Below are 27457 nucleotides of genomic sequence, written 5' to 3' on the forward strand. Positions count from 1 at the left end.
ATGGACCTGTGTCATGCCTTACCATTATGATATACCAGTCATGCAGTTCTTAACAAACTTGTACTGTACAGACTTGGAGAATCAACTATTGTATAGCATACAAAGAAAAATTAACCAATTCAAACTTATAGAGAATCATGATGGTGATTCCAGCTTCATCATCTTGGTCCAAGAATTAGCTAATAAGGGAGATACTGGCCAGTATTCAAAATCAACAAAAAGTGATTTTATTACATGTAAGCAGTTATAAATTATTATTATATTCAAGCAGTTGATTTCTTTTCTATTGTATTTTCCTCAGAATTGTTGAAGTAAACATCAAGTGAAATTTCTCCTTTTTACTTTGCATTCATCTCCACAGGTGAATAAGGATGAAGTATAAATATAATATGTTAACGAGAGAAAAATAGTTTTAACACCATTTTACGTTTATTTATAACCTGATAAAACAATTACTGTATATTTCAGGGAGTGTCAGATTTCGTGATTTGTGGGGGTTTATTTTCGTGAATCACCCTGTAGCCTTTGAAAGTGTTATTTTCAAAAATTACGTGAAATTAAACCTCAGAATATTAGTAATTAAAAGTACCTTCTGATAAAGCAGATAAGGTTGAAATACAAAGACAATTTTTCAATAGTTTATCCTTTACATAGAGAAGCTTATCTTTAGACAGGAAAATCACACATCTATTTCCTGTAACTACGAAAGAGTGTGTGTACCCACAGGGACTTGGCAAGAGTTTCCTTCCAAAGGTCCATAGGTAATACACCTAGAATTGATCATTGCATGCCAAGCCCCTGTGTGAACCAAGACGCTGTCTGATCAGATATGATCCAATAAAACCTACCAATAGATATCACAGCATTAACCCTAGCAGAGTGTACAAACAGTAAGGGAGGTAACTCAAACATATCGTTAATGGTTCAAATTACAACAAAATTATTGTAAACATACTTAGGCACAATCCAGTGTGTCCGTACAACCCAATTATCAGTATCGAAATAAAAGTGAAATGATACAATCACATGGCTTCCAGTGTGAACAGCACTAGAATAACCACTAAATAAGTATATACAATTTTTCAGTCACTAATAGTACCATTTCTGTGTACTAGGGTGTTAAAAGTATATAGCACTAAAACAGAGCTGGTTATCACAAAGATCAATTTCCTGTGTCCTAGCTTCTAATATCCATACTTATACATGTGAGAAAGGCAAAGCAAGGCCTCACATGGTAAATTTTAGAATGAAAAATTAAAATATCTGTAATCGGTCAAGAATTTCTAAAGTACAAGAACAAAACAGACACATAAAATGGATTACATAGATTAACTGACCAGGATATGACTAGAAAGATTAGATTTTTACTTTGTAACTGACACAAAGCAAAGTCACTAGAGAGATTTTGATTGGCTGATTATTTTTATGCTATCTAATTTTTTTACATTGACACTGGATTTTTTCCCCCATTTCATTTCTGCTACTTTACCAATCATATACACAGACAAATCTGTCCCTCCATACAAAGTTGTCATCAGTAGCAGGTACCCATCTTAATATCTAATTTACAGGTGAGTAGTTACCTTAGGAAAGTCAGACTGTCTGAGCAGAGCCAATCAAATACTTCAAATTTAACAAGATAAATCAAGTTGGAGATTATTTAGGTTAACTCCATTGTATTATGCAAACTTGATGTTTTTCTAAGAATTAGAAAAATATGTTTGTATCATTGAAAATTTCTAAATCAAAACAATAATTTCACACCAAACTTTTTGAGCAGTTTAAATTGAGCATAAAATAATGACAGTTATTTAGTAAAAATTTTAATACAAAATTAAGTTCATTTTCTAGAAGATACAAGATTTTCTAGAAGATACATGATTTTAAATCCATGTGATAAAAATACATTTTAGCCAATATCAAAAGTTTTTCATATTAGCTGTTTCTATCATAAATAAATGCAGCCAAATATGAAAGCAAAGAGAATTTTACCCAAATGAGCAAAAATACTCATTCAAATTCAAACAATACGTAGTTGAAATTTCAAGGACTCTAATCATTACTTGAACTTTCAACATTTTGAAAATAAAAAAATAGCATTTCTATTATCTCCAATTCTTCTGATAAACCAAAACTATGTCAAATCTTTATCAATGTAACATTCAGAAAATATTTCCGTATAAAGATAAAATATAGTTTAGTTTTTGAAGAAATCAATAAGTCCAGGGCAGATAATCAAATTGAAATGGTTGAGTTAAGATAAGCAGTACAACCAAACATTATTGTTCTGTTGATTAAGGTAAGAGAATATGTCGCTGGTCATGTTTACAAAATGCAAGATATAAATATTTTACACGGAAAGACGATAAATAAAATCATTCAAACACCATTCAGACTTGATAAAAAGATTGAAATTAAAAAATAATGATGATAAAACAGTATAATAACTTACAAAATCAGATCCTACTTTATAGATCTAGCTATCAGATAAATACACTTTATACACAGATATATAACAGTGATAAATCTATAATATTGCACCCATGGCATTGCGACACACTTGATATAAATAATATCCCAGGCGTAGCTACCATATTCTCAATAGCATACATTATGGCATAATGACATCAACTATATACTTTGTTATGACAAGTTTGCATTGACTTCAGTACATAATGTCTACAAACTCTAGTGTTCAGACTCACTACAAATATCTAACTACAATCAAATCGATAAAGGATACTTATGGCAAGAGTTACTTTTACACAGTAACAATATACATGGATGTAGCTGATGATAGATATATACACAAATGCATTATTCCTAGTTGCCATCAAACTTTGAAGTTTGACTATATGTGCACAAACCCAGTTCTGTCCCTGAAACCTAAGGACGCGAGTATGTCTGTCAGGTTAAAGTTTCAAACATTGGACCAAAATCTGCTACAAATAATGCTAACAGCAGTCCATAGTGGCCTAGCAGCAATATCATTGTCAGAAATATACGGTATAGCAAATATCTTAACACTAAATTTGTACTAAAATAACATGATATATATTGTATAACGTTAACAATCGACATTAAAATCACCACGATCATTATAACATTCTCTTCATTACAGTCAGCAGCACATTCACTCTCTCACACATACTCAGATTGTTATTCAAAGGCACACTTAGGAGAGGATTAGCCTTTACTCCTATGACAGGATGACCTTTCTGACCTTTACTCCTATGACAGAATGACCTTCTGACTTTTACTCCTATGACAGCAGGACCTTCTCACATTTACTCCTATTATAGGAGGACCTTCTGACCTTTACTCCTATGACAGGATGACCTTCTGACCTTTACTTCTATTACAGGACCTTCTGACCTTTACTCCTATGACAGGATGACCTTCTGACCCTTACTTCTATTACAGGAGGACCTTCTGACCTTTACTCCTATGACAGCAGGACCTTCTGACCTTTACTCCTATTACAGGAGGACCTTCTGACCTTTACTCCTATGACAGCAGGACCTTCTGACCTTTACTCCTATTACAGGAGGACCTTCTGAACTTTACTTCTATAACAGCATGACCTTCTGACCTTTAATCCTGTAGCAGGATGACCTTCTGACCTTTAATCCTGTGGCACCTTCTGACCTTTACTACCCCTTTGGAAGTACAACCTTCCTTACATTCACAGGTAAATGATCAGACTACAAACTATTGTCAGTAACCAGGCACTCAATACTTTCTCACATCTGATGATAGTCTAGTACAAGAATCCCGTAGATCAGCCCCAGTTTCACACCCCTTTGTCAGTACATGACTGTAGATACAACTTACACACCCTCTACTATAAGGCACTTACTGACTGATCTCTGTAGTGACATCTGCTATGGTATGTAAATTAACACTTGATTATAACAAAATATTGCTCAATTATCTTTAAATGCCAGTTAAAAGTACTTTAAAATGTTTAAAAAAACGAACTAATAAAAGGTCACTAAAAACCAAAGATCTCATCAGTAAAAACAACAACCAATCAGAGCCATCACAAAATTAAACCTTGAGTGGTAAGTTAAAAGCAGAGCACATTTTACCAAAACCTTTTCATCCATTCGTGTACATTAATGTTTAAATTCCTAAATCTGATTTTTTAAAAATGGAATGAATGGAAAACGTCTGTTGCAGATAAGATTTTATATCTAAGACATAAAAAAAGCTTTACTTCTAAGCATCTGTATGGAGAGAGCCAGTATTATGCACAACATGCCCAAAGCAACACATGAAATTATGCACCAGTGACCTACATATTGACAAGAAATGAGGTCGATGATATAGGTCAATATTCACCTTCACTTGGGCTTGATCTTTCACATTTTAATGTCAAAATAAAAAGAAAATGAAGAAAAGAAGAAGAAAAAACAAAAAACAACCAAGAATACGGAATGAAATATAGTAATATATACTCACACTAGATTAAAAAAAAAAAGAAAAAAATCATAAAAAAATCAACAGTTGTAACAAAAACAGCAGTGATCTTGTGTCCTGTACACAACATAATACAATGGAAGTGGCAGTAACAGGCTAGTTTTCCTTCATTCATCCCTGAAAACACGTATGAATCCTCCCAGTTCTAAGTCTGGAACAGTTCATTATGAAATATCAGGGGTGAATGAGACAGCTTGATGATAAATATACACGTATCACACAACATGCGGCATTCTTTCTTTTTTTGTACTAGACACTGTGGTTTTCCCCACCACCTTATGCCCTGTACTTTTACCCTCCTTTTTCGACCCCTCCCTTGGTTCTGGCGATTTACATGTTGGGGGGGATCCCTGTGTGGCCGGTTGACCTATAGATATAAGCCCACTAGTGCCAGTAGAGGCTCGTCTGTAGGCCGTCAGGGTCACTGGCTGAGAGGCATCAGACACTGACTTTGCTGTGGAATTCTTCCTCCTACCACAGGTAGAGCAGGACACCTTTTCTGATTTTGTACCACTGGCAGCTGTACTAGTAGTGACAGGGGTCTTGCGTCCTGAGCTTGAGCCAGAAGATGTTGACCCTGTGGGTGTCTTCCTACCAGACGTTGCCACAACACTAGTCGGGGTTTTCCTTCCTGTCACACCAGGTGACAGAGGTTTCTTGTCAGTTGTAGCCGCTGTAGGTGTCCTCCTGCCGGAGACTTGTGGTGTGGGACTAACACACCCCGACTCTCCAGCCTTTACTGGGTGTTTAGCTGTGGGCGGTACTGGGGAACGCTTCCCGTTAGTTGTACCAGGCACTCCCCCGGACCCACCACCAGCTGATATGGACCTGTGCATAGCGCCCCTGCCTCCTGGCATGATGGCTGCCTTGCCCATTACAATACCACTTGGACCCTTGACAACTTTGGCAGGCTCCCTGGAGGCTGACTTGGAAGTCTTTACTGTGGTTCTAGCAGTCCTTACCTTAACGTCCTTGACTGCTGGAACCAGGGGAAGACTAGGCACACTGGCAGCTGGAGGGGTGTCGGGCAGTACCGCTTTGGTGGGAGGGGCAGCGGGGAGCGTCTGAGGAGGTCTGGGGGGCGGCGTTTGTGTGACACCCACAGACTGGTCAGGCTTAAGGGATTTCTCAGAAACTAGATCTGGTGAACTACCTGAATCTTTATTAGAAGGATATGTTTTCGGAGAAACAGGTGGGGGAGTTCTAGAAAACGGAATAGCCTTTGGAGATGTAGGAGTTTTCAAAGATGGAGGTGACTTTTGCATAGAAGGGCTCTTACAGGGTGGAGGTGTCTTTGGGGGTGGGGGTGTTTTTGGGAGTGGTGTCTTTGAGGGTGGGGGTGTTTTTGGGGGTGGTGTCTTTGAGGGTGGGGGTGTTTTTGGGGGTGGTGTCTTTGAGGGTGGGGGTGTTTTTGAGGGTGGTGTCTTTGAGGGTGGGGGTGTTTTTGGAGGTGGGGGAGTCGGAGTAATTCTACCAGGGGTTGGTGGGGTTTTAGGTACTGGTATTCGTGGTGATGGGGGAGTTTTAGGAGGTGTTTTTGGCGTAGGGATATGAGACAATTTAGGAGAAGACCTATCAGTATCTACTGCCTGACACGGTTCAGTATCAATAACCAGGGACTGTTTTCCTTCAGGCTCTTGGCTGCAGTTAGAAGATGAAGAACACTTAGGTGAAGACTGATCTTCACCTCTTGATCCTGAAAGTTTCTGTGCCACAGCGGGGGAATTAGGAGGTGCAGGTGTTGGTGAAACTAAAGGTGGCGAGTCAGGAGATGAAGAGTCAGATGGAGACATTGGTGATGTAGAAAGAACTTTGGCTTTCACTGGTGAGGAAAGAAGAGAAGGCATGGAGCATACCTTCATGGCAGTGCTTGCTTGTATCACAGTTATATCAGCAGGAGGAAGCAGTCCCTCCTTTCGCGGAGGCATTGCCTTGGCCTGCAAGGCTGGGGTGTCAGACAGCACACCATGACTAGGAGATGTACAGGGAAGAGGTGAGGACTGACATGAGGATGTATCCAGATTGTCTGGTGTATTCAAAGCTCTTGGCCCAGGTGGCATTACTGACGGCCCTGTGTGTGTCGGCCGTGTAGCTTGATTTAGCTGTGGATTGGAAACACCAGATGAAAGCCCAGGCTCTGTTTCTTTACTGGAGGCACATAAAGAATCAGTGATAGACTGGAACTCAAATGACTTCGATTTTCTTGGAACAGAGTTATACCTAGTATCAGCCTGGGTAGTATTGCCAGGACAGGTTCCCCTTGGATTGTTCAGCATTGCTGACAGATTCCCACTCAGAGGATAGGCAGCACTAGGTATACTGGGCGTGGAGTCAGCCTTCTTGATGTTATAGTCTTTCTGACGAGGAAGAATCGGGGAGAAATCGGGAAATCCTGTTCCAGACATCAAATGGACTCGCTGAGGTCTGGGAAGTGATATTAGTTTCTTCCTAAATTCTGGTGACATGTCTGAATTAGCAGCAGAAGAGATATCGGAATCAGACGCCGAGGAGTGGCTGGAGAAAGATAAAGAAGACTGGTCACTTTTGGAGGACTCCATAGACCTGTTGGAAACCTCTGGTTTCTCCATAGAAACATTTCCACTGGTATTGTCTGCTTCAAAGGAAAGGGTTGTCTGACAGTTTTCATAATCACAAGGTGTATTGGATATATACTCCTCAGACAGCAACGCTCTCCCAAGACTAGGATCTGACACAGCTCGTTTATCAGGGCTTAGGTTCATCCTAGATTTCTGATCACACTCTTTGAAGCTATTCCCCTGTGACACAGAACCCACACAATGGTTGTTAGGTTCTGGTTTCTCCTTGATGGTGAGATTCTTTAAGTGATCAGATCGACTACTGAACAGTTTGTCACCAACAATAGCAGTGTCCCTAAGACTTTGAAAGGAAGCTAGTGGAGGGGTGATGGCTGTCTGTCGTAACAGCAGTGGAGAAGACAGTGGACGTGGCGATATTCTACCGGTCTTACCGGTTGTGTGATCAGATAGGGAGAGAGACTTTCTGGATAAAGTTGGGGAAGGACTGGTCTTACGTAGTCCATAGGAGGTGGGCAGGGAAGACTGAACTGACATAGAGTGTCGCAGTAAAGCTGGAGAGAAACGAGGTGGGGTGGGAGATACGGGAAGTTTGAGGTCACCTTCATCTGCCTGTATGGCCTGTTGTCTGGACAATGTGGGCGAAACACGAGACCTTAACGCTGGGCCAGACACTGATAAAGTTTCGGCCTCTGTTTGTCTGGGATCTGAGGGTCTATCAGAACTGTGCGACCGATCAGACAGACTGCCCTTTGGCTGGGAAGACTCGGATGTCCAAGTCCGAGCAGACCAGGAGGAAGACAAAGATGACGCAGGTTTATTTCCTGCAGATTGTTTGGATAAACTTGAGGATCCTGGTTTGATAGCTGATTCAGACACAGCATGGCGAGGCAAGGTGGGGGAGGGCATAGACCTCATTGAGGCTACACCTCGGGCTAAAGAAGGTGAGGCTGGCATCAGTTTTTCTGATATCATATTTCTTGCAATGGTAGGAGATGGAGGAGTTTGTTTGGCAGGTGATTCAGATTTGTTAGAGAGAGTTGGGGATGGCGGTGTTTGTTTTGTAGATGATGATTTGTTGGTCAGTTTAGGGGAAGACGGTGTCTGACTTGTAGATGAAGATTTGTTAGTGAGGGTCGGGGATGGAGGGGTTTGTTTCATTGATGGTGATTTGTTTGACAGTTTAGGGGAAGGCGGTGTTTGTTTTGTAGATGATTTGTTAGCGAGGGTTGGGGATGGAGGAGTAGGTGGTTTTGATGATGTTGTGCTGGGAATAGATGTTGTGTGCCGAGAAAAGATAGGTGATGGAGGTGTGGGCTTTGTTACTGGTGCTGTTGTGCGCCTGATAAAAACTGGTGGAGAGGGAGGGGTCTTTTCCTGTGGTCTGGAGAAGGTTGATGAAGGGGGTGGGGGCTTATTTGTGGGTGGGGACAAGGGCTGACTAACAACAGGGGAGGGTGGTAAGGGTGAGGACTTTTCAGATCGAGGCAGAGGTGGTGACTGGGGCGCAGGACTCATTGAAGACGATGAGTTCTGTCTCGATATATTTGGAGAGCTAGAAGGGGAACTTGAGCTTTGTCTAGACAAAGCCCCAGAGGAGTCACCGGGCCTGGAATCTTGACTAGAACTATCTGTTTTACTAGACTTACTGCCACTTCCATTACTACCAAAACTCTTAGCTGTAGCTAACATGAACGACTGTATGGAGGACTGGATAGAAGGACCCACAGACTTCAGCAAACTTTGAGCATTAGTACTTGAACTCTTTGGTTGTAGTGTTCCGGATTTTTTAGCCTTGTCTGAATCTGCTGGGAATTTGGATTGAATGTTGATTTCACCGACAGGGCTGCTGTCGATGATGTTAATGGTGGGGACAGCCATCTTCCTTGAGCTACCAGGAGAGAGTAGCTGGGATGCCAACTTCAGCAGCTGAGGAGGGGAAGGTTTCCCGCTCTTTGTAGATGGTCGGGATGCACCTAGCTCTGCTGAACCGCCTGATGCTTTTCCTTTATCTGGAAATGAATGACAACTACTTTAGTACCGCTTCCTTAATAATTTCAGTTTTGTTAAACAGAATTCCATTGATATCATTAAAAATTAGGTCTGCATGATTCTAATCACTTAACTGTTTGGAAATGATAAAGAAACACATTATTTTCAAATTAAGCATAAAAAGTCAAGAAAAAATGCAGAATGCAGATAAATAGTTGAATGAAACAGAGAAGTTTAAACAAAAGTATGTATCAGCAAAAAAAAAAAAAATCTTTTTAAGTACAATAAGAACACAAAGGGAAACTGAAGCTTCCTGACGTTTGTTATTTGAACGTTGGGATAGTGCCATTGTACTAGGAGGTGCATGGTCAACCAGACAAAGCAGCACACAGGTCACAAAAAGTTCAAGGTCACAAACAATTCACTCACACGCCCTAAAATATCATCTTACAGCAGCAACGAGAGGTACACACACACGTATCCCCAAGAGTTCTGCTCTTACAGCAACAATATCAATCTTATCCTGTTACTAACACCTCTCTGTTTGATGACTTGTGATTAGTAACATCTATATTGACAATATCAATATTATAGCCAATCAATACATGTAATTATAACATCTTTGTCTGGCATTACACATGGTGTTGTACGTACGTACTGTGATTCACAGTTATATAGAGTTTATATGTATCGGATATGATAAAATCCTAGAATTTTCATTTTTTCCGAGTCTTGTTAAGGCTACATGGTGATTTCAGTCCCCCTTCATAAGGTGGAGTAGATAAGAGACAAAAGTTTTTTTCTTTGAGGTAGGACAAAGGTTAAAATATAGGTCTCAATGACCTTTTATTGGTGAATGACCCATCACCTTGGTTAACCTACGAACCATGTAGGAAGTGAGTAGTGAAGGAAATATTCTGGACAAGATCATGTTCTAAACGACTCATGGACAAGTCAACTAGAGTTTGTATTAAGTGTACTTTAAAATTTTACATAGACCAATGAAATACTTGAATCAAAATATGCCTTTATGGTTTTTGTGTTTACACGGTTTTAATATATCAATAGCTCCTATCTTCCTGGGTACAGGTGTCTAAACACCTAGTTAAAGCTACCATGAATAGTGAAGTGACAACAAGTAGTAGAAATTAAAGCAATGTTAACAGACATTAGATGGCATGCCATCTAGTTAAGCAAACATAAATTACTTCATAAATCAATCAATTCATTTCACTCAAGACTTTATCTACCTTCATTTGTAATAAGCTCTTGACAGGATTAGTTCAGTAATTTACCAAGTTTTTTATTGAAGGCGATGGTATTCCAACTATCATATTTTTTTTGTATGGATATTAATATTTCACAAAATAGCACAAAAATATCTTTAACCGCCTGTTGTTTTAATCTTGTCTATTGTAGGAAATGTAGTACAATTCTGGCCGTACAATGTAGTACAATTCTGGCCGTACAATGAAGTACAATTCTGGCCGTATAATGTAAGTACAATTCTGGCCGTATAATGTAGTACGATTCTGGCCATATAATGTAGTACAATTCTTGCCATCTAATGTAGTACAAATCTGGCTGTATTTAACAATTAAAGGATTGTTAGATTGCATTTATTGGAAATATAAATGCAATCTGGGTGGCAGATAAATAGAATAGCGCCCGGTAGGGCGCTATGAATATTTATCTGCCAACCAGATTGCATTTATATCTCAAATAAATGCAATCTAACAATCCGTTAATTGTTATATTTACATTTTACTTTCTAGTTCAAAGTAAAACTTAATTGAGATGCGAGTTAACATCTGAATTTCCCGCTTCAGCCATTTAACCACAACAGCTAAGTTCAATGTGATAAAAAATAGTCCCTATAAAAAATTGAAAAGATTACAAAATTTCAATGTTTTCAATAGCTTTTCAGTTTACTTTCAATTATCAAGACATTTAAAAGATTTTTTCATAAGTTTCATAACCAAAATGGTTCATTCAACTATAATGTCAATTTTCCCGCGCGGACTAACATGGTGTCAGTAAACAAGACTCGCATTCATTTATGTAGATATTACTACACCAAGTCTAGGCTGCATTTATTGTCTCATAATGCAGATCACGGTTATCATTAGAGTAATGGGAGTCACAGTGGCAAAATGTAAATATAATGTAGTACAATTCTGGCCGTATAATGTAGTACCATTCTGGCCATATAATGTAGTACAATTCTGGCCATATAATGTAGTACACTTCTGGCCGTATAATGTAGTACAATTATCTAGCTGGCATGCAGGACAGCTCACAAAATCAGTCATTCCACATGCTGGCCAGCAGTTATGGTCAGTCAGCGGTCAATGTGGCTTACCAGAACTGGTCTAAGATGACCGATGGATAATGGTGTGCACTTTTTTACCTACAACGACCATGTGGATACACAACGTTACATTGCTGACACATTCTCTATCCATGATACATACATCTATTTAATCAAGAGGTGACTGTATACAGCTAATATTTGTCATTCTTATATAAAGCATTCTAGTAGATTCATTCACTAGAATCAAGACAGAATTTTATATAAAAGTGATTTTGACAGGCATGAAATGAACAGGCTTACAGTAATTGTTGCAAGCAACACACGTCCCCTGCCGTTAATTACATTTTTTTTAATCGATGGCAGAAATCTGTTGATTTTTTCTCAAGTCTGGAAACGAAATCCAGACAGACAGACGGGAACAAACACTGGCAGGGGACTAATAAATGACATGTGATATGATGATGTGCATTGTACATATATTTTATATCATGAGAAATATAAATGCTGATGCAGAGTCCACAGAGTACATTGACACAGTGTATACTGATAAAACTAGTATAACATTTATGTTGATGTTAGAAGTTGACATGGTAGTAGCACATCACCAGACTACTGATACATGCCCACACCATATATCCCAGTATTATGTCGTTGTTCTGTGAACAAAATATTCATGAATACAACTATATCACAAAGTATATATACATAATACTACATACAAACAATTGGTATAGGAACAGTTACAGTTAAACATGCATGATGTGTTTGAGAGTTATACAGGGACTACAGTACATATAGTAAACTCCACTTACATCGAAGATCTTACACGAGTAGCTATGTAATATGAAATTTATTTAACAAGTTTACCTAAAATCATTTCATATGACATGAGCCTTTAGCAAGTGACAGATCAAATTATATAACAAGTTTAATAAATTTCATATTACACAACTAAGAGATAGATTCTATTCATCAAATAACAAATGTTTATGGAAACAGAGACAAAACTTTCAATTTTGATTCTATATAAGAGTGGTGAAATCAGATTTAACATTTCCGTCTACCAAGACAATCATGCGATGTCATAGTTTGATGATGATGTCGTTCTCACAGTATTCATGACATAGCCGAACAGGCCAGTGACAAAACAAGATGGTGTCTCCTATAAGATGCCTGTTAAACAAACCTACAACTTTTGATATGTAAGGTCCATCATTTCAAAGAACAATCAACTGGGACTTGAAAAAGTTAATAATGCATGCAATATCATTATATATGTGGAGTTCACGCTACATAAACCTCTTCTTTAAATCAGTATACACATGGTACAAATGTATATTAATTGTGCAATAATATATATTTCTCTCATATCTGCCTAGGTACTAAAAATAATACATGCTTATTGCTCAAGATTAAGCGCCTAGGTAAGAAAGTCTAATTATGATGTCACAATGGTCTCCTACATCCTTCATTTGCTGGAGTCGCTATCAGGTAAATCAGCAGGCTGCTCAAGGTTTACCCAATAACCCTTGATACAAATATTTCTATCCATCCTCATGTAAAAGAGTCTTATAACAGTTATTTATACCTAAACATAATCCAAGTATGGACCTTTATGACATTCCTGCTACAACAGGGAAATTGTGTTATTGTGATCCCGATTCTAACAGTTCTTAATAGCACTTGGTAACATAACTGTTGTTGATTATTATGATAATATTTTGCCAAGAAACTTTGTAATTATCTAGTAATAATTTTGCTGATTACAAATGATGGAAATTGAAGTTATTTTGCTATCCTATATAAAGATAATTGTACGCCCGTCACCTGCCAGTGTTAGTATACCCCACAAAACTAAAACACACACATGTTGTATTTACAAATATCAGCTTTTTTAGAGCCACCGTTTACATATAAAAGATTAGAGATATACTTTAAGGTACATATATTATTTGATACATAAATCTTACCAGCATGCATTTGGTCAGGAGGACAAACCATTCTAATACAACCAATTATATGTCCAATCTGATGGAAATACAGATCCTTATAACCACTCCATTCAGGATAGGATATGACAATATCTCATATGGGGTCACGTTCGGATGACCTTTTACCATGTGTATTCCAGATCATATACATGTTCTATACATTTCTACGACAATTGTTAAAGCTATTTCGTCCAAGTAAGCATACACATTGAGCATTGTTGTGCACTTAGGGCGAGATGATTATGTACACAAAAATAATTCAGACAGCCTTTTCAAACTAGTTCGTCCCCAGTCAAGATTCTGGCAGTGCCAATTTGATTGGCCATTTCCAAAGGTCATCCTGACGTGACCCCTAATGGGATGTTGTCAGATCCTCATATCAAACGTAGTGATAATAAGGATCTGTATTTTATTCAGATTGTTATATGTCCATCTACAACCATCATCAATAAATCTATCAGACGAGTGTTGTAATGGTTTGTCCTGTTTGATTGACATCAGTGGGGATTAGGATTGGGAAGTAATGTGTTATATACAATAACTTACTCTCTACTACAAGAGACCATAGCACTCAAACTGGACTGAAAATAAAACACGACATGCTCATTAATACATTACAACAATCAATCAGTGCGTGGGTATATCAATATCAAATATAGGATCACTACAGGAAGCTCCAAACGGACCGTGTGAAATGTTGACTCTGTGAAATGTTAACAGACAAGGCTAAACAAGTATTCATGTCATACAGGTCACATGATCAGTAGAATAATACACATGCAGGTCACATGATCAGTAGAATAATACACATACAGGTCACATGATCGATGGAATAATATAGTTACATGTCACATGATCTGTGGAATACATATAATGGTCATGTGATCAATGGAATACATAATTATGCTGATCACGTGATCAGTGGAATACACATATGATCACAACAAAATATGTAGAACTATATTCACATCAAGGTACAAACTATTTACAGACAACACAGAGGTAAAACAAACTTTGTTGTCATGATTATTGACAAACACTGCTAGCTAATACAGTGAAACCTGACTTTACTGACCACTGGCTTTACTGACCACTGGCTTTAGTGACCACTGGCTTTACTGACCACTGGCTTTACTAACCACAGACTTTAACAACAGATATATATACACTTTATTTATTTTACATCATTTGCGAAACAAGTTATACAACTTATGCAAATCTCTTTCGATGTAAGCGTGCGAAGGGTCTTAGTGTTGGAGAAAACCGGAGTGCCCGGAGAAAATCCACATGACCGGGCAGGTGATCCCTAATCTTTTCACATCCATGCCGGGGATTGAACCCTGCCAGCTAGGTGAAAGGCGAGCGGCTTAACCACTACACCACCCAATCACAACAGATCATATACTGATTTGCCAGAATAGCACATTACCACCACTGACATATTAACCACATAGCTCACACATTTCCATTAAGTGTCAGTAGACTCAGGTTTCACTGTATGTAGATATAACTTGCAGCAGACAAATATAACATATAAATATATATAATAATAGTCAAGCATAACAGGTGTTATTTTTCATTAAGTGGGAATACATGTGGAATCAAAAACAACAATTTTACATCTCACCATTATCCATACCATGTATTTTAAATTGGAGAAAAAAGGCAAGTATATTAAATGTTTTAAGACTTCACAATATGATGGAACCAGGATGCCAAACTATGCAAATAACATATGAAATGTCTTGTTGGTCTAAACAGCTTAATTGATATAAAAACTCTTATGTTACACAATCATAATTCTCTATTATTACAACACCATCGCTAATTTTTTAGTGCTAAGTTTTGTAAGATTTAACTGCTGAAAGAAGACTTTAAAATATAAAAAAAAAGCTAGTTTGTTGCTAAAATGGGCCATATTTTGATACTTTTCATACATTTTTTAACAACAATATGACATATTACATAATACAATGGTAAAGAAAATGCAGAGTAATGACCAACATAAAGCTTGTGAAATTGTATAGCACAGATACAGTGATATACAGGAAATCCTGTAGTGTAAATATACAGTGATACCACCACCTCGTTTAAATATGCCATCACCTCGTTTAGATATTGACATGATTATACAGACATACCACCACCTCACTAGTATACAAATGGACAACGTGTTATGCCAGAACCTGTTTATTCAAACCTACAGACTTCCAAAAATTCAAATTTACAGAAAAACCAAAATAATGCTGTGAATTATTGATACAAAGCAGACTAACAGTGGAAAGATTGATGAAGATGAAGAGTTAGAAATGAGAAATTGTCCCCAAATCGTGAAACAGAAATCCACACAAGTCCAAACCAGCATCAGTCACAACCATAGTAAGTATACCTGGTACAAACTGTAACCATGGTGATTAGGAGTAACGGTGCAGTGCTTACAGCTAGCAACTAAAGGTGAACATGTTACATCACAAAACACAGGTGAAAACCACAAGTCTCAACCACACGGGTTACCCTAGCAACACTAGAGTGGTTATTAATAGCCTCGCAGCAAACAGGTGAAGGTAATTTGAAAGGTGAAGGTCAAACTGTACACAATGATGGTTGACTACCTTTTCTATATACTGGAGATTATTGTACAAACAATGGGAGCATGCGCGTCCAGGTCCTCAGCTACGACAGGTTCACCTACAGAACAGGCCAAAACAAGAGTATAATATCACACACACACACACACACACACACACAGGGACGGCTGACTGCCACCATGCATTGGGTACCCTAGCTGATCAACACAAGGTGGATTTATTGTACGAGAAGATTTTTTTTTTATATATAACAAATTGTCAATGAAGTAAATATGTGAATTCTGATCTACATTATTTTAATTTCATATTCGCTGGACAGTTTATAAGTGATAAAAGGTCAGAACTATATTGTATACTGAGAGGATTTTTGTCCATAAGTTTATATAATTCTGTTACATCCCACACCCAGACTATAGATACACAGACCCGGACCCAGACATATACAGGATATATACACACTAACATGCCCTACCCCTCGTCCGCCGACCCTACCTTGCTGACAGGACACTGTGGGTATGGCCTGTTTTGTATTTGGGGGATGGGAATCATCAGGTAGCAGTGTGTCGGGTAATTCATCATCAGTTTGTATATCTACATCTCCTTCATCGTCGTCTGAAATGTGGGCCACATCCGTACAACAAGTTACTAACAAGCATCATGCATTCCTATCTCACAGTGGTGTCAATAACAATGCCCTCAAATATTTATCATATTAACTTCATAACCCACAGACATTTCATTCAATATTATCATCACTATTTAGGTACGTGTGTAAGAGTAATGTGCTGCCACACGGGCTCAAACCCGCAACCCCGGACTTCCTGACTGAGCTAAAGGAAAAGTCCCTCTCGGGCATGCTAGAAGGCGGCCATATCATTATGTATCTACAATTAAAAACTGCTACAAAGGTATAACAGCTGATGATTTTTACGATCAGAAATGCCTTGACTAAGTGGTTAACAAGCCATTCTGAGTCAAAAGTTTGAGACACATACAGCTGTCCAGTACTAACTGCAGGTTGGTGGATTTTCTCAAGGTACTCTGACTTTCATTCATTATCAAAGGTCTGACAGATCCTTAAATGACCTTTAATAGCTTCTAACAGGGTGTTTACCCAAACAAACAAACAAAACATAAAATAACACAGTGACCCTACCATTTGACTTGACTGCAGGGGTATTTCCATCACATCCCCCCCCCCCCCCCCCCAAAAAAAAAAAAAAAAAAAATAAAAAACAAAGACAAAAATGTTGGTTTTCACTGAGCAGAAAGTTAGCATTATCATGACACCACTGACAACAGGATGTACTATATATCAGATTTACTAGTATGATATCAGCCAGTTATAAGTTGCCACAATGCAGTTAACACCTCACAAGGTGCTTCATTACATAATTAAATCTACTAGAGATAAAACATATCAAGTTAAATATTAGCATTAAGTTACAAAATCACATACATGACATGTCGTTATTGGTCGACCAAGCAGTACCCTAATACAATCATTTAAAATATTTTCTAAAGCAGTGAAATTGATGTTTTTTATGAGAGCATTAGGGTACAGTTCGATGAACACACTGATAATATTGTGATTTACACATGGGTCTCTATTCATGCAGCTTTTTTTCATCCTTTATTTTTCCATCAAATATATGTTAGTCTTTTTATAAAATTTATCAATTAAATAGAAATGAGATTTAACCAAAAACAGTGTTAGCCATAAGGTATTAGTTTTATATAATTATCAAATTCAATCTTTGTTCAGGTTTAATGGTTAAAAAAATATGAATGCACACTATTATAAGGATATTGTAATGATTATGTAAATTATTCATATCTAGAAGGAGTTTTTTTTTTTCAAATCTTCTAAAATAAAATTACTCAGTAATAAGTATTGCACATGGTTTAGTTAATATATAAAGTTTTAATTTTCTTGTTTCTTGGTTGATAAGTTTGAAGTTACATTAATTTGACACTTATTATGCAAGTATTAAATTTCAATATTGAAATATTCTTAATGTTATGTCTGTTAGCATCAATTTCATTCCAAATACACTAGGAGTCTACACGATCCGAAATGTGCATGAATGTGACAAGATTCCACGCCTATAATATCACACTGGGGTTGTATACTTAGTGTGGACAGGCAAAGGATGTATTACCGTCAGATATAGTGACAGAAGGAGAAGCCTTTTTGTCACAGTGGGCAGTCCCTGGCAGTACAAAGTCTGCATCTGAACTCTGAAACAGAGAAACTAGGTCATACAGTCCATGTGGGGCCCAGTAACCATAGCAACACACAATACTCAACTCTGAAACGGAGAAACGTTGTTCATGGATCCCAATTACCTTGGCAACACAGTATATCAAAGTCTAAAATGGGGAAACTATTACCATGGCAACACAGCATATCAATTTCTAAAATGGGGAAACTGAGTCAACAGTTCACAGATCCCAATTATTATGGCAACACAACATAATGAATTCTAAAATGGAGAAACTGGGTTAACAGTTTATGGGTCCTTGTTTCTATGGTAACACATTCAACCTTCATCTAATTCCAATCTAGCTAATGAGGCATCAGATGTGGAAAATCCAAAACTTTACTAAAATGTTATTACATACGTTGATATGGTTCATGGATAGTTGCTGTTTAGCATGTTAAAATTATACAGCCCTAACACATGTTCATCACACGACAAGTTAGTTACCAGTTTGTATACAGCTCTACTATTAATTAACATGTAACACTAATTTACAAATTTAAGTTTCACATGTTTTATTATTTATTACCTAAGCATTACTGTCCAACACCCCTTTAACATGTAAGGCATCATTGTTTTAATTACACATAATCAATGTTACAGATGCAGAATCTCTAGGGTTTTATGTTACAATAATGTACAGAACTCGGTACAACAGTCCAGACAGGAATGTCGGTTAGATGTCGTCTGTAAACTCATGCTTAACAATCACAACAGTATTACAATAAACACTAATTCACCTGGAATCAAAGTGGGATGGGTTCGCCTAATATACTGTAAGCAGTTGTGAAGTGGCATTGAAATGAATGATGAAGAATGATAAAGAGAAATGACTGACAAGACAAAGATATATATACAACCTTATTGTCTGGTTCGCCATCTTCAGGTAGGGCTTGGATCAGATGTTCCACAGGCTTCTCAGGGATGCTGAATAACACACAAATGGTCAAAACTAGACAAGTATAATGACTATCACTCATTCTAAACTAGCATGAAAGTTGTTATTTCATAATTATTTCTAGAACAATCAGAACAAGGGCAGATAAAAGTTTCTGATGACATGAATTCCTCCATTTTCTCAAGTATTCTGTATGGAGTCTTAATATGAACTTTTATCATAGACTGTAAACAGATGGACATGGTATCACATTGCAATGTAATTCTAAAGACATGGTGTTGATATGTATGGGACAAGGCAGAACATAATTATCACTATATACTAGTTTGGTTTTATTAGTTTAACAGCCAGGCCATTTAATAAACAAACTTATTTTCATGTGTGATCAAATTTTGTGTACAATAAAATTTTGTGTACAATAACATTTTGTATACAATAAATTTACCACTTTTCTGATTTAGACTTAGTGCATATCTTATAAAAACTAACACCAACCTTTCTGATTTGACCTGCTGCTTCTCTGTGCCTTTATCTTTCTTTTCTGAAAGGATTAGAAAATATATTCAGTGTTGTATCATAATTGGATATCAACAATTTTTTCTACATAGTTTGAGATTTTTTTTTCATTTCCTTTAATCATATTAATTTACCGCTAAAATCCATGAGTCGTGTAGGCAATAAACCAGTCACTAAGCAACCCCTAAAATCTACTTATTTACCAGTAAAACCTCGTTAACTTACCTGTAGAATCTCGGTAACTTACCTTTAGAATCTTGTTGACTTACCTGTAGAATCTCTTTAACTTACCAATAGATTCCCGTTAACTTACCTGTAGAATCTGTCTGAGTTGACGGCATACTCTGAGGACTAGGGGCTGACTTCTTTGGAGATTTCCCATCACCTATCTTTTCTACAGGCGTCTCCCCAGGTATTAACTCGTATTCAGTTTCTGGTCCAAATATCTCCTACACACAAACAGGTAAATCACAGCAATGTTAAACATTTACTCAAAGTTAATCAGTGTTAACAGTTTCTATACATTTACTCAAAGTTAATCAGTGTTAACAGTTTCTATACATTTACTCAAAGTTAATCAATGTTAACAGTTTCTATACATTTACTCAAAGTTAATCAGTGTTAACAGTTTCTATACATTTACTCAAAGTTAATCAGTGTTTACAGTTTCTATACATTTACTCAAAGTTAATCAGTGTTAACAGTTTCTATACATTTACTCAAAGTTAATCAGTGTTAACAGTTTCTATACATTTACTCAAAGTTAATCAGTGTTAACAGTTTCTATACATTTACTCAAAGTTAATCAGTGTTAACAGTTTCTATACATTTACTCAAAGTTAATCAGTGTTAACAGTTTCTATACATTTACTCAAAGTTAATCAGTGTTAACAGTTTCTATACATTTACTCAAAGTTAATCAGTGTTAACAGTTTCTATACATTTACTCAAAGTTAATTAGTGTTTACAGTTTCTATACATTTACTCAAAGTTAATTAGTGTTAACAGTTTCTATACATTTACTCAAAGTTAATCAGTGTTAACAGTTTCTATACATTTACTCAAAGTTAATCAGTGTTAACAGTTTCTATACATTTACTCAAAGTTAATCAGTGTTTATAGTTTCTATACATTTACTCAAAGTTAATCAGTGTTAACAGTTTCTATACATTTACTCAAAGTTAATCAGTGTTAACAGTTTCTATACATTTACTCAAAGTTAATCAGTGTTTATAGTTTCTATACATTTACTCAAAGTTAATCAATGTTAACAGTTTCTATACATTTACTCAAAGTTAATCAGTGTTAACAGTTTCTATACATTTACTCAAAGTTAATCAGTGTTAACAGTTTCTATACATTTACTCAAAGTTAATTAGTGTTAACAGTTTCTATACATTTACTCAAAGTTAATTAGTGTTTACAGTTTCTATACATTTACTCAAAGTTAATCAGTGTAAACAGTTTCTATACATTTACTCAAAGTTAATCAGTGTTAACAGTTTCTATACATTTACTCAAAGTTAATTAGTGTTAACAGTTTCTATACATTTACTCAAAGTTAATTAGTGTTTACAGTTTCTATACATTTACTCAAAGTTAATCAGTGTTAACAGTTTCTATACATTTACTCAAAGTTAATCAGTGTTAACAGTTTCTATACATTTACTCAAAGTTAATTAGTGTTTACAGTTTCTATACATTTACTCAAAGTTAATCATGTTTACAGTTTCTATACATTTACTCAAAGTTAATCATTGTTTACAGTTTCTATACATTTACTCAAAGTTAATTAGTGTTTACAGTTTCTATACATTTACTCAAAGTTAATCAGTGTTAACAGTTTCTATACATTTACTCAAAGTTAATCAGTGTTAACAGTTTCTATACATTTACTCACAGTTAATCAGTGTTTAGAGTTTCTATACATTTACTCAAAGTTAATCAGTGTTTACAGTTTCTATACATTTACTCAAAGTTAATCAGTGTTAACAGTTTCTATACATTTACTCAAAGTTAATTAGTGTTAACAGTTTCTATACATTTACTCAAAGTTAATCAGTGTTAACAGTTTCTATACATTTACTCAAAGTTAATCGATGTTAACAGTTTCTATACATTTACTCAAAGTTAATCAGTGTTAACAGTTTCTATACATTTACTCAAAGTTAATCAGTGTTAACAGTTTCTATACATTTACTCAAAGTTAATCAGTGTTAACAGTTTCTATCCATTTACTCAAAGTTAATCAGTGTTAACAGTTTCTATACATTTACTCAAAGTTAATTAGTGTTAACAGTTTCTATACATTTACTCAAAGTTAATCAGTGTTTACAGTTTCTGTACTTTTACTCAAAGTTAATCAGTGTTTACAGTTTCTATACATTTACTCAAAGTTAATCAATGTTAACAGTTTCTATACATTTACTCAAAGTTAATCAGTGTTAACAGTTTCTCTATCATATATTTTTCAAACATTTTTGCTTTCCTCTAGTCAATGTGTAGGTTTATTACGCTAGATAATGTCAATTTCATCTCAAAATTATATTTGTTTCCAAACAATATAACCAAATTTTAGAAGTTTCAATATATGGGAATCCACACTGTACTTGATTTTGGAATTTCTATTTGCTTTTTTCTTTTGTTAGTTTTACATTTCATTACTCTATGTTGATACCTTAACAGCTCATGTTTTAATTGTCTTATCTATTGTGATTTCTGTGGTTACTGACCTTGACATTAGCGATGAGAAGTTCCACAGCCCTGGTCTGATGAGGCATGTCAACAAGGTAGGCTAGGGAGGACGCTCCTTCTCTGTAACAGATACAGGTCAATTAACAGTTCTCTGTCAGGTTATACAAACTCTGTAACAGATACAGGTCGGAGAATTGGGCCACAAAGTTTGTGTGACAACTTACAGAGGTCGGAGAAATGGGTCACAAAGTTTGTGTGACAACTTACAGAGGTCGGAGAAATGGGTCACAAAGTTTGTGTGACAACTTACAGAGGTCGGAGAAGAGTTGGACCAAACACAATGCCCAGGTTACTTGCTGTCATTTGGTTACTACTGTAGTTATCGGCAATTCTGAAAATAAAGAGCAGCACAAAATTAGGACTGTTCTATTAAGATATCTACTCACCCCTAGGACTGTTCTATTAAGATATCTACCCACCCCTTGGACTGTTCTATTAAGATATCTACCCACCTCTGGAACTCAAAATTAGGACGGTTCTATTAAGATATCTACCCACCTCTAGGACTGTTCTATTAACATATCTACCCACCCCTAGGACTGTTCTATTAAGATATCTACCCACCCCTAAAACTCAAAATTAGGACTGTTCTATTACGATATCTACCCACCTCTAGAACTCAAAATTAGGACTGTTCTATTAAGATATCTAAGCACCTCTAGAACTCAAAATTAGGACTGTTCTATTAAGATGTCTACCCACCTCTAGAACTCAAAATTAGGACTGTTCTATTAAGATATCTACCCACCCTTAGGACTGTTCTATTAAGATATCTACCCACCCCTAGGACTGTTCTATTAAGATATCTACCCACCCCTAGAACTCAAAAATAAATCCCTCCTATGCATATCTCAACGTGCTTTGTAATTTTTTCAATAAATTCTATGGGAGATAGTCATACAAAATCCTCAAACAGAAGAGTGAATTAATGTTTTACGGTCTTTGGTATGAATATTTCATCTGATACAAGTGGTTGTTTTCTCAATGAACATCACACCTATAATTTTCATATAAGAAACACTACTCAGATAAACAAAATCAAATTTCCTGCCAAGTGTAAGATTATTTTTCAACACAAACACAAATAAAAGCTCACATACACATAAACTCCTCAACCTTTGACCTTCTGAGAGCAATAAATCTAAATGTAACTGACGATTATGAAATGGGTTGGTGTGAGGTATTCATATCATTTACTTTGATATTGGTGAAAACAAAGCAACTGATCTGTATCTGTATTTATTCTTACTTACCTGTGTAAATGGTGCATAATAATTGCTGAAGTTTTGAAATTTGAGTATGGCAATTTAGATACGACGTCTGCGAGCTGATTAACGGTCTCCTCCAGGTCAAATAACCCGGCCATGTGATCCTGGAACAAAATCACAATAAGTCAGATCATACTAAGCTGAAGAATATCCAACAATTACCCTATATTGCCTTATTAGGGCAACAATTACCCTATATTACCTTATTAGGGCACCAATTACCCTACATTACCTTACTAGGGCAACAATTACCCTATATTACCTTACTAGGGCCTCTATCCAAATAAATGGCATGATTTTGCTATGATAGCTGAACTTTTGACAAAAAAGTCAAATCCTCATCAACACAGTATTATCGTGACATCATGGTATTATTGTCGTGACGTCATATAATTGTTCTGTGCGTGCAGGTTGTTTTATCCACCAGAAGTGTTGATATCTCTCCAGATGTAATGATTCGTATAAATGCTATGTTGGGGCTATTGCTTTTTTTCGGTAATTTTTCATTTAAACTGGCTGACAAATTGTTCATTGCAGAACACAGTAAGCATCTATACCATTTTTAGGTCATTGATGATACAATATTCTACAATCTATGCATGTGTAAACTTGGAGGAGTTGACAGGACAGCTTTTCCTTACTGCTCTTAAATACTTTGTGGATAACAAAACAACATGAGAACAATTTCAGCAGACAAACGGTAAACATTAGTGTAACAAGTCAAAGATCTGAGAAAACCTATGGAGACTTCCTTAAATCAATCAACTTACCTTTGCGATTTTCCTAAATCAATCAACTTAACTTTGCGATTTTCCTAAATCAATCAACTTACGTTTGCGATTTTCCTAAATCAATCAACTTACCTTTGCGATTTTCCTAAATCAATCAACTTACCTTTGCGATTTTCCCAAATCAATCATCTTACCTTTGCGATTTTCCTAAATCAATCAACTTACCTTTGCGATTTTCCTAAATCCAATCAACTTACCTTTGCGATTTTCTAAAAGTATAATTCTTTACTATTAACACATGAGTAATTCAATGTTTATATCACATACTGTGAACACATGTAAGCATGCTTAACATGTATGAGACAGCCTAAATTCAATGTTTTTATTCACATACGAGGTTCACATGTAAGCAATGACTAATCATATGTTAGACACAGCCCTAATTCAATGTTTTTATCTCATACTAGGAACATCAGGTAAGCATGGCTAACTTGTTAGTGACAGACTAATTCATGTTTATATCACATACAGGAACACATGTATGCATTGGCTAACATGTAAGAGACAGCCATATGTTCAAGTTTATATCACATACTGGACCACATGTTAAGCTATGACTAACATGTTAGAGACAGCCCTATTTCAATGTTTATCTCACATACAGGATACCATGTAAGAATGACTAAACTAAGTTAGAACAGCCTAATTCAAATGTTTATATCACATACAGGAACACAATGTAAGAATGGACAACTTAAGTAAGACACAGGCCTAATTCAATTGTTTATAATCACATAACAGGAAACACATGTAAGCATGACTAACATGTTAGACACAAGCCTAATTCAATGTGTTTATATCACATACAGGAACACATGTAAGCATAGACTAACATGTTAGAGACAGCCTAAAATCTCAATGTTTATATCACATACAGGAACACATGTAAGCATGACAAACATGTTAAGAGACAGCATAATTTCACAATTTTTATACACAATACAGGAACACATGTAAGCATGACTAACATGTTAGACGTCACAGCCTAATTCAAATGTTTATATCACATACAGGAACACATGTAAGTCATGACTCACAATGTAAGAGACAGCCTAATTCAATTGTTTATATCACATACAGGAACACATGTAAGCATGACTAACAATGTTATAGACACAGCCTAATTCAATGTTTATAATCACATACAGGAACACATGTAAGCATGACTAAACATGTTAAGCAGACAGCCTAATTCAATGTTTATATCACATACAGGAACACATGTAAGCATGACTAACATGGTAAGAGAACAGCCTAATTCAATGTTTATATCACATACAGGAACACATGTAAGCATGACTAACATGTTAGACACAGCCTAATTCAATGGTTTATATCACATACAGGAACACATGTTAAGCATGACTAACATGTAAGAGACAGCCTAATTCAATGTTTATATCACATACAGGAAAACACATGTAAAGCATGGCTAACATGTTAGACACAGCCTAATTCAATGTTTATATCACATACAGGAACACATGTAAGCATTGCTAACAAGAGACAGCCTAATTCAATGTTTATATCACATACAGGAACACATGTAAGCATGACTAACATGTAAGAGACAGACTAATTCAATGTTTATATCACATACAGGAACACATGTAAGCATGACTAACATGTTAGAGACAGCCTAATTCAATGTTTATATCACATACAGGAACACATGTAAGCATGACTAACATGTTAGAGACTAACATGTTAGAGACAGCCTAATTCAATGTTTATATCACATACAGGAACACATGTAAGCATGACTAACATGTTAGAGACAGCCTAATTCAATGTTTATATCACATACAGGAACACATGTAAGCATGACTAACATGTTAGAGACAGCCTAATTCAATGTTTATATCACATACAGGAACACATGTAAGCATGACTAACATGTAAGAGACAGACTAATTCAATGTTTATATCACATACAGGAACACATGTAAGCATGACTAACATGTTAGACACAGCCTAATTCACAGGACATGTTTGTTATTTCACATGTAGGGGGTTTTGGAATTACAATGTATCACATACTGAACACATGTCAGCATGACAACATGTAAGAAGACAATAATTCAATGTTTATAACACATACAGTGAACACATAGGCTTGACTACAATGTAAGTGCCTAATTCAATGTTAATATCACATACAGGACACATGTAAGCAGAGACAGACCTAATTCAATGTTTATATCACATGTACGAGACAACACATGTAAGCATGCACTAACATTGTTTAAAGGACAGCCATAATTCAATGTTAAAATAATCACATGTATGTGACTAACATGTTAGCCTAAATCAATGGCACACGGTACATGTAAGGATGACTAAACAAGTAAGAGACAGAACAATTCAATGTTTAATCACATACAGGAACACATGTAAAGCATGGCTAACAAGTAAGAGGACAGACTAATTCAATGTTTCAGCATATAGGAACACATGTAAATGGACTAACATACATGTATAAATCAATACAGAAACACATGTAACATGTAAACATGATAGACAGCCTAATTGTGTTATATCACATACAGGATCACATGTTAGCATGACTAACATGTAAGAGACGAGACTAATTCAATGATTTATATCAATACATGTAAGATACAGCCTAATTCCATGTTTATAACACAAACGGGAACACATGTAAAACATGAACACCTGTAAGAGACAGACTAATTCCAATGTTTTTATATCAAATACATGGAACACATGTAAGCATGACTAACATTTAAGAGAACAGCCTATAATGTTTATATCCCACATACAGAAAGAACACATGTAAGCATGGCTTAACATGTCACATAGAGACAGCCATGTAATTCAATGTTTATATCACATAGCAGGAACACATGTAAGCATGACTAACATGTTAAGACAGCATAATTCAATGTTTTATATCACATACAGGAACACATGTAAGCATGTACTAACATGTAAGAGACAGAACTAATTCATGTTTAATAATCAACATACAGGAACACATGTTAGCATGGACTAACATGTAAGAGACAACAGACTAATTCAAT

The 27457-nt window shown here is 36.1% G+C and overlaps 1 protein-coding gene across 2 annotated transcripts; it reads right to left on the bottom strand.

The window, feature by feature from the left end:
- Window positions 1-204: 204 nt before the first annotated feature.
- LOC138326075 (mucin-2-like) lies at window positions 205-23722 on the bottom strand. Of its 2 annotated transcripts, XM_069272207.1 has the most exons (9): window positions 23608-23722; window positions 22605-22685; window positions 22333-22414; window positions 19914-20049; window positions 19580-19625; window positions 19047-19113; window positions 18085-18163; window positions 16415-16534; window positions 205-9049 (listed from the first exon to the last, which is right to left on the bottom strand). In XM_069272207.1, exons 1-9 carry the CDS (start codon window positions 23718-23720, stop codon window positions 4698-4700), a joined length of 5076 nt encoding a protein of 1691 aa, XP_069128308.1. In that variant the 5' UTR covers window positions 23721-23722; the 3' UTR covers window positions 205-4697. The 2 variants fall into 2 exon arrangements, with proteins under 2 accessions (XP_069128308.1, XP_069128309.1); XM_069272208.1 differs by lacking the exon at window positions 16415-16534.
- Window positions 23723-27457: the final 3735 nt, after the last annotated feature.

This window comes from Argopecten irradians, chromosome 6 (assembly GCF_041381155.1).
Source record: "Argopecten irradians isolate NY chromosome 6, Ai_NY, whole genome shotgun sequence".
In the NCBI taxonomy this organism is placed as follows: Eukaryota; Metazoa; Mollusca; class Bivalvia; order Pectinida; family Pectinidae; genus Argopecten; species Argopecten irradians.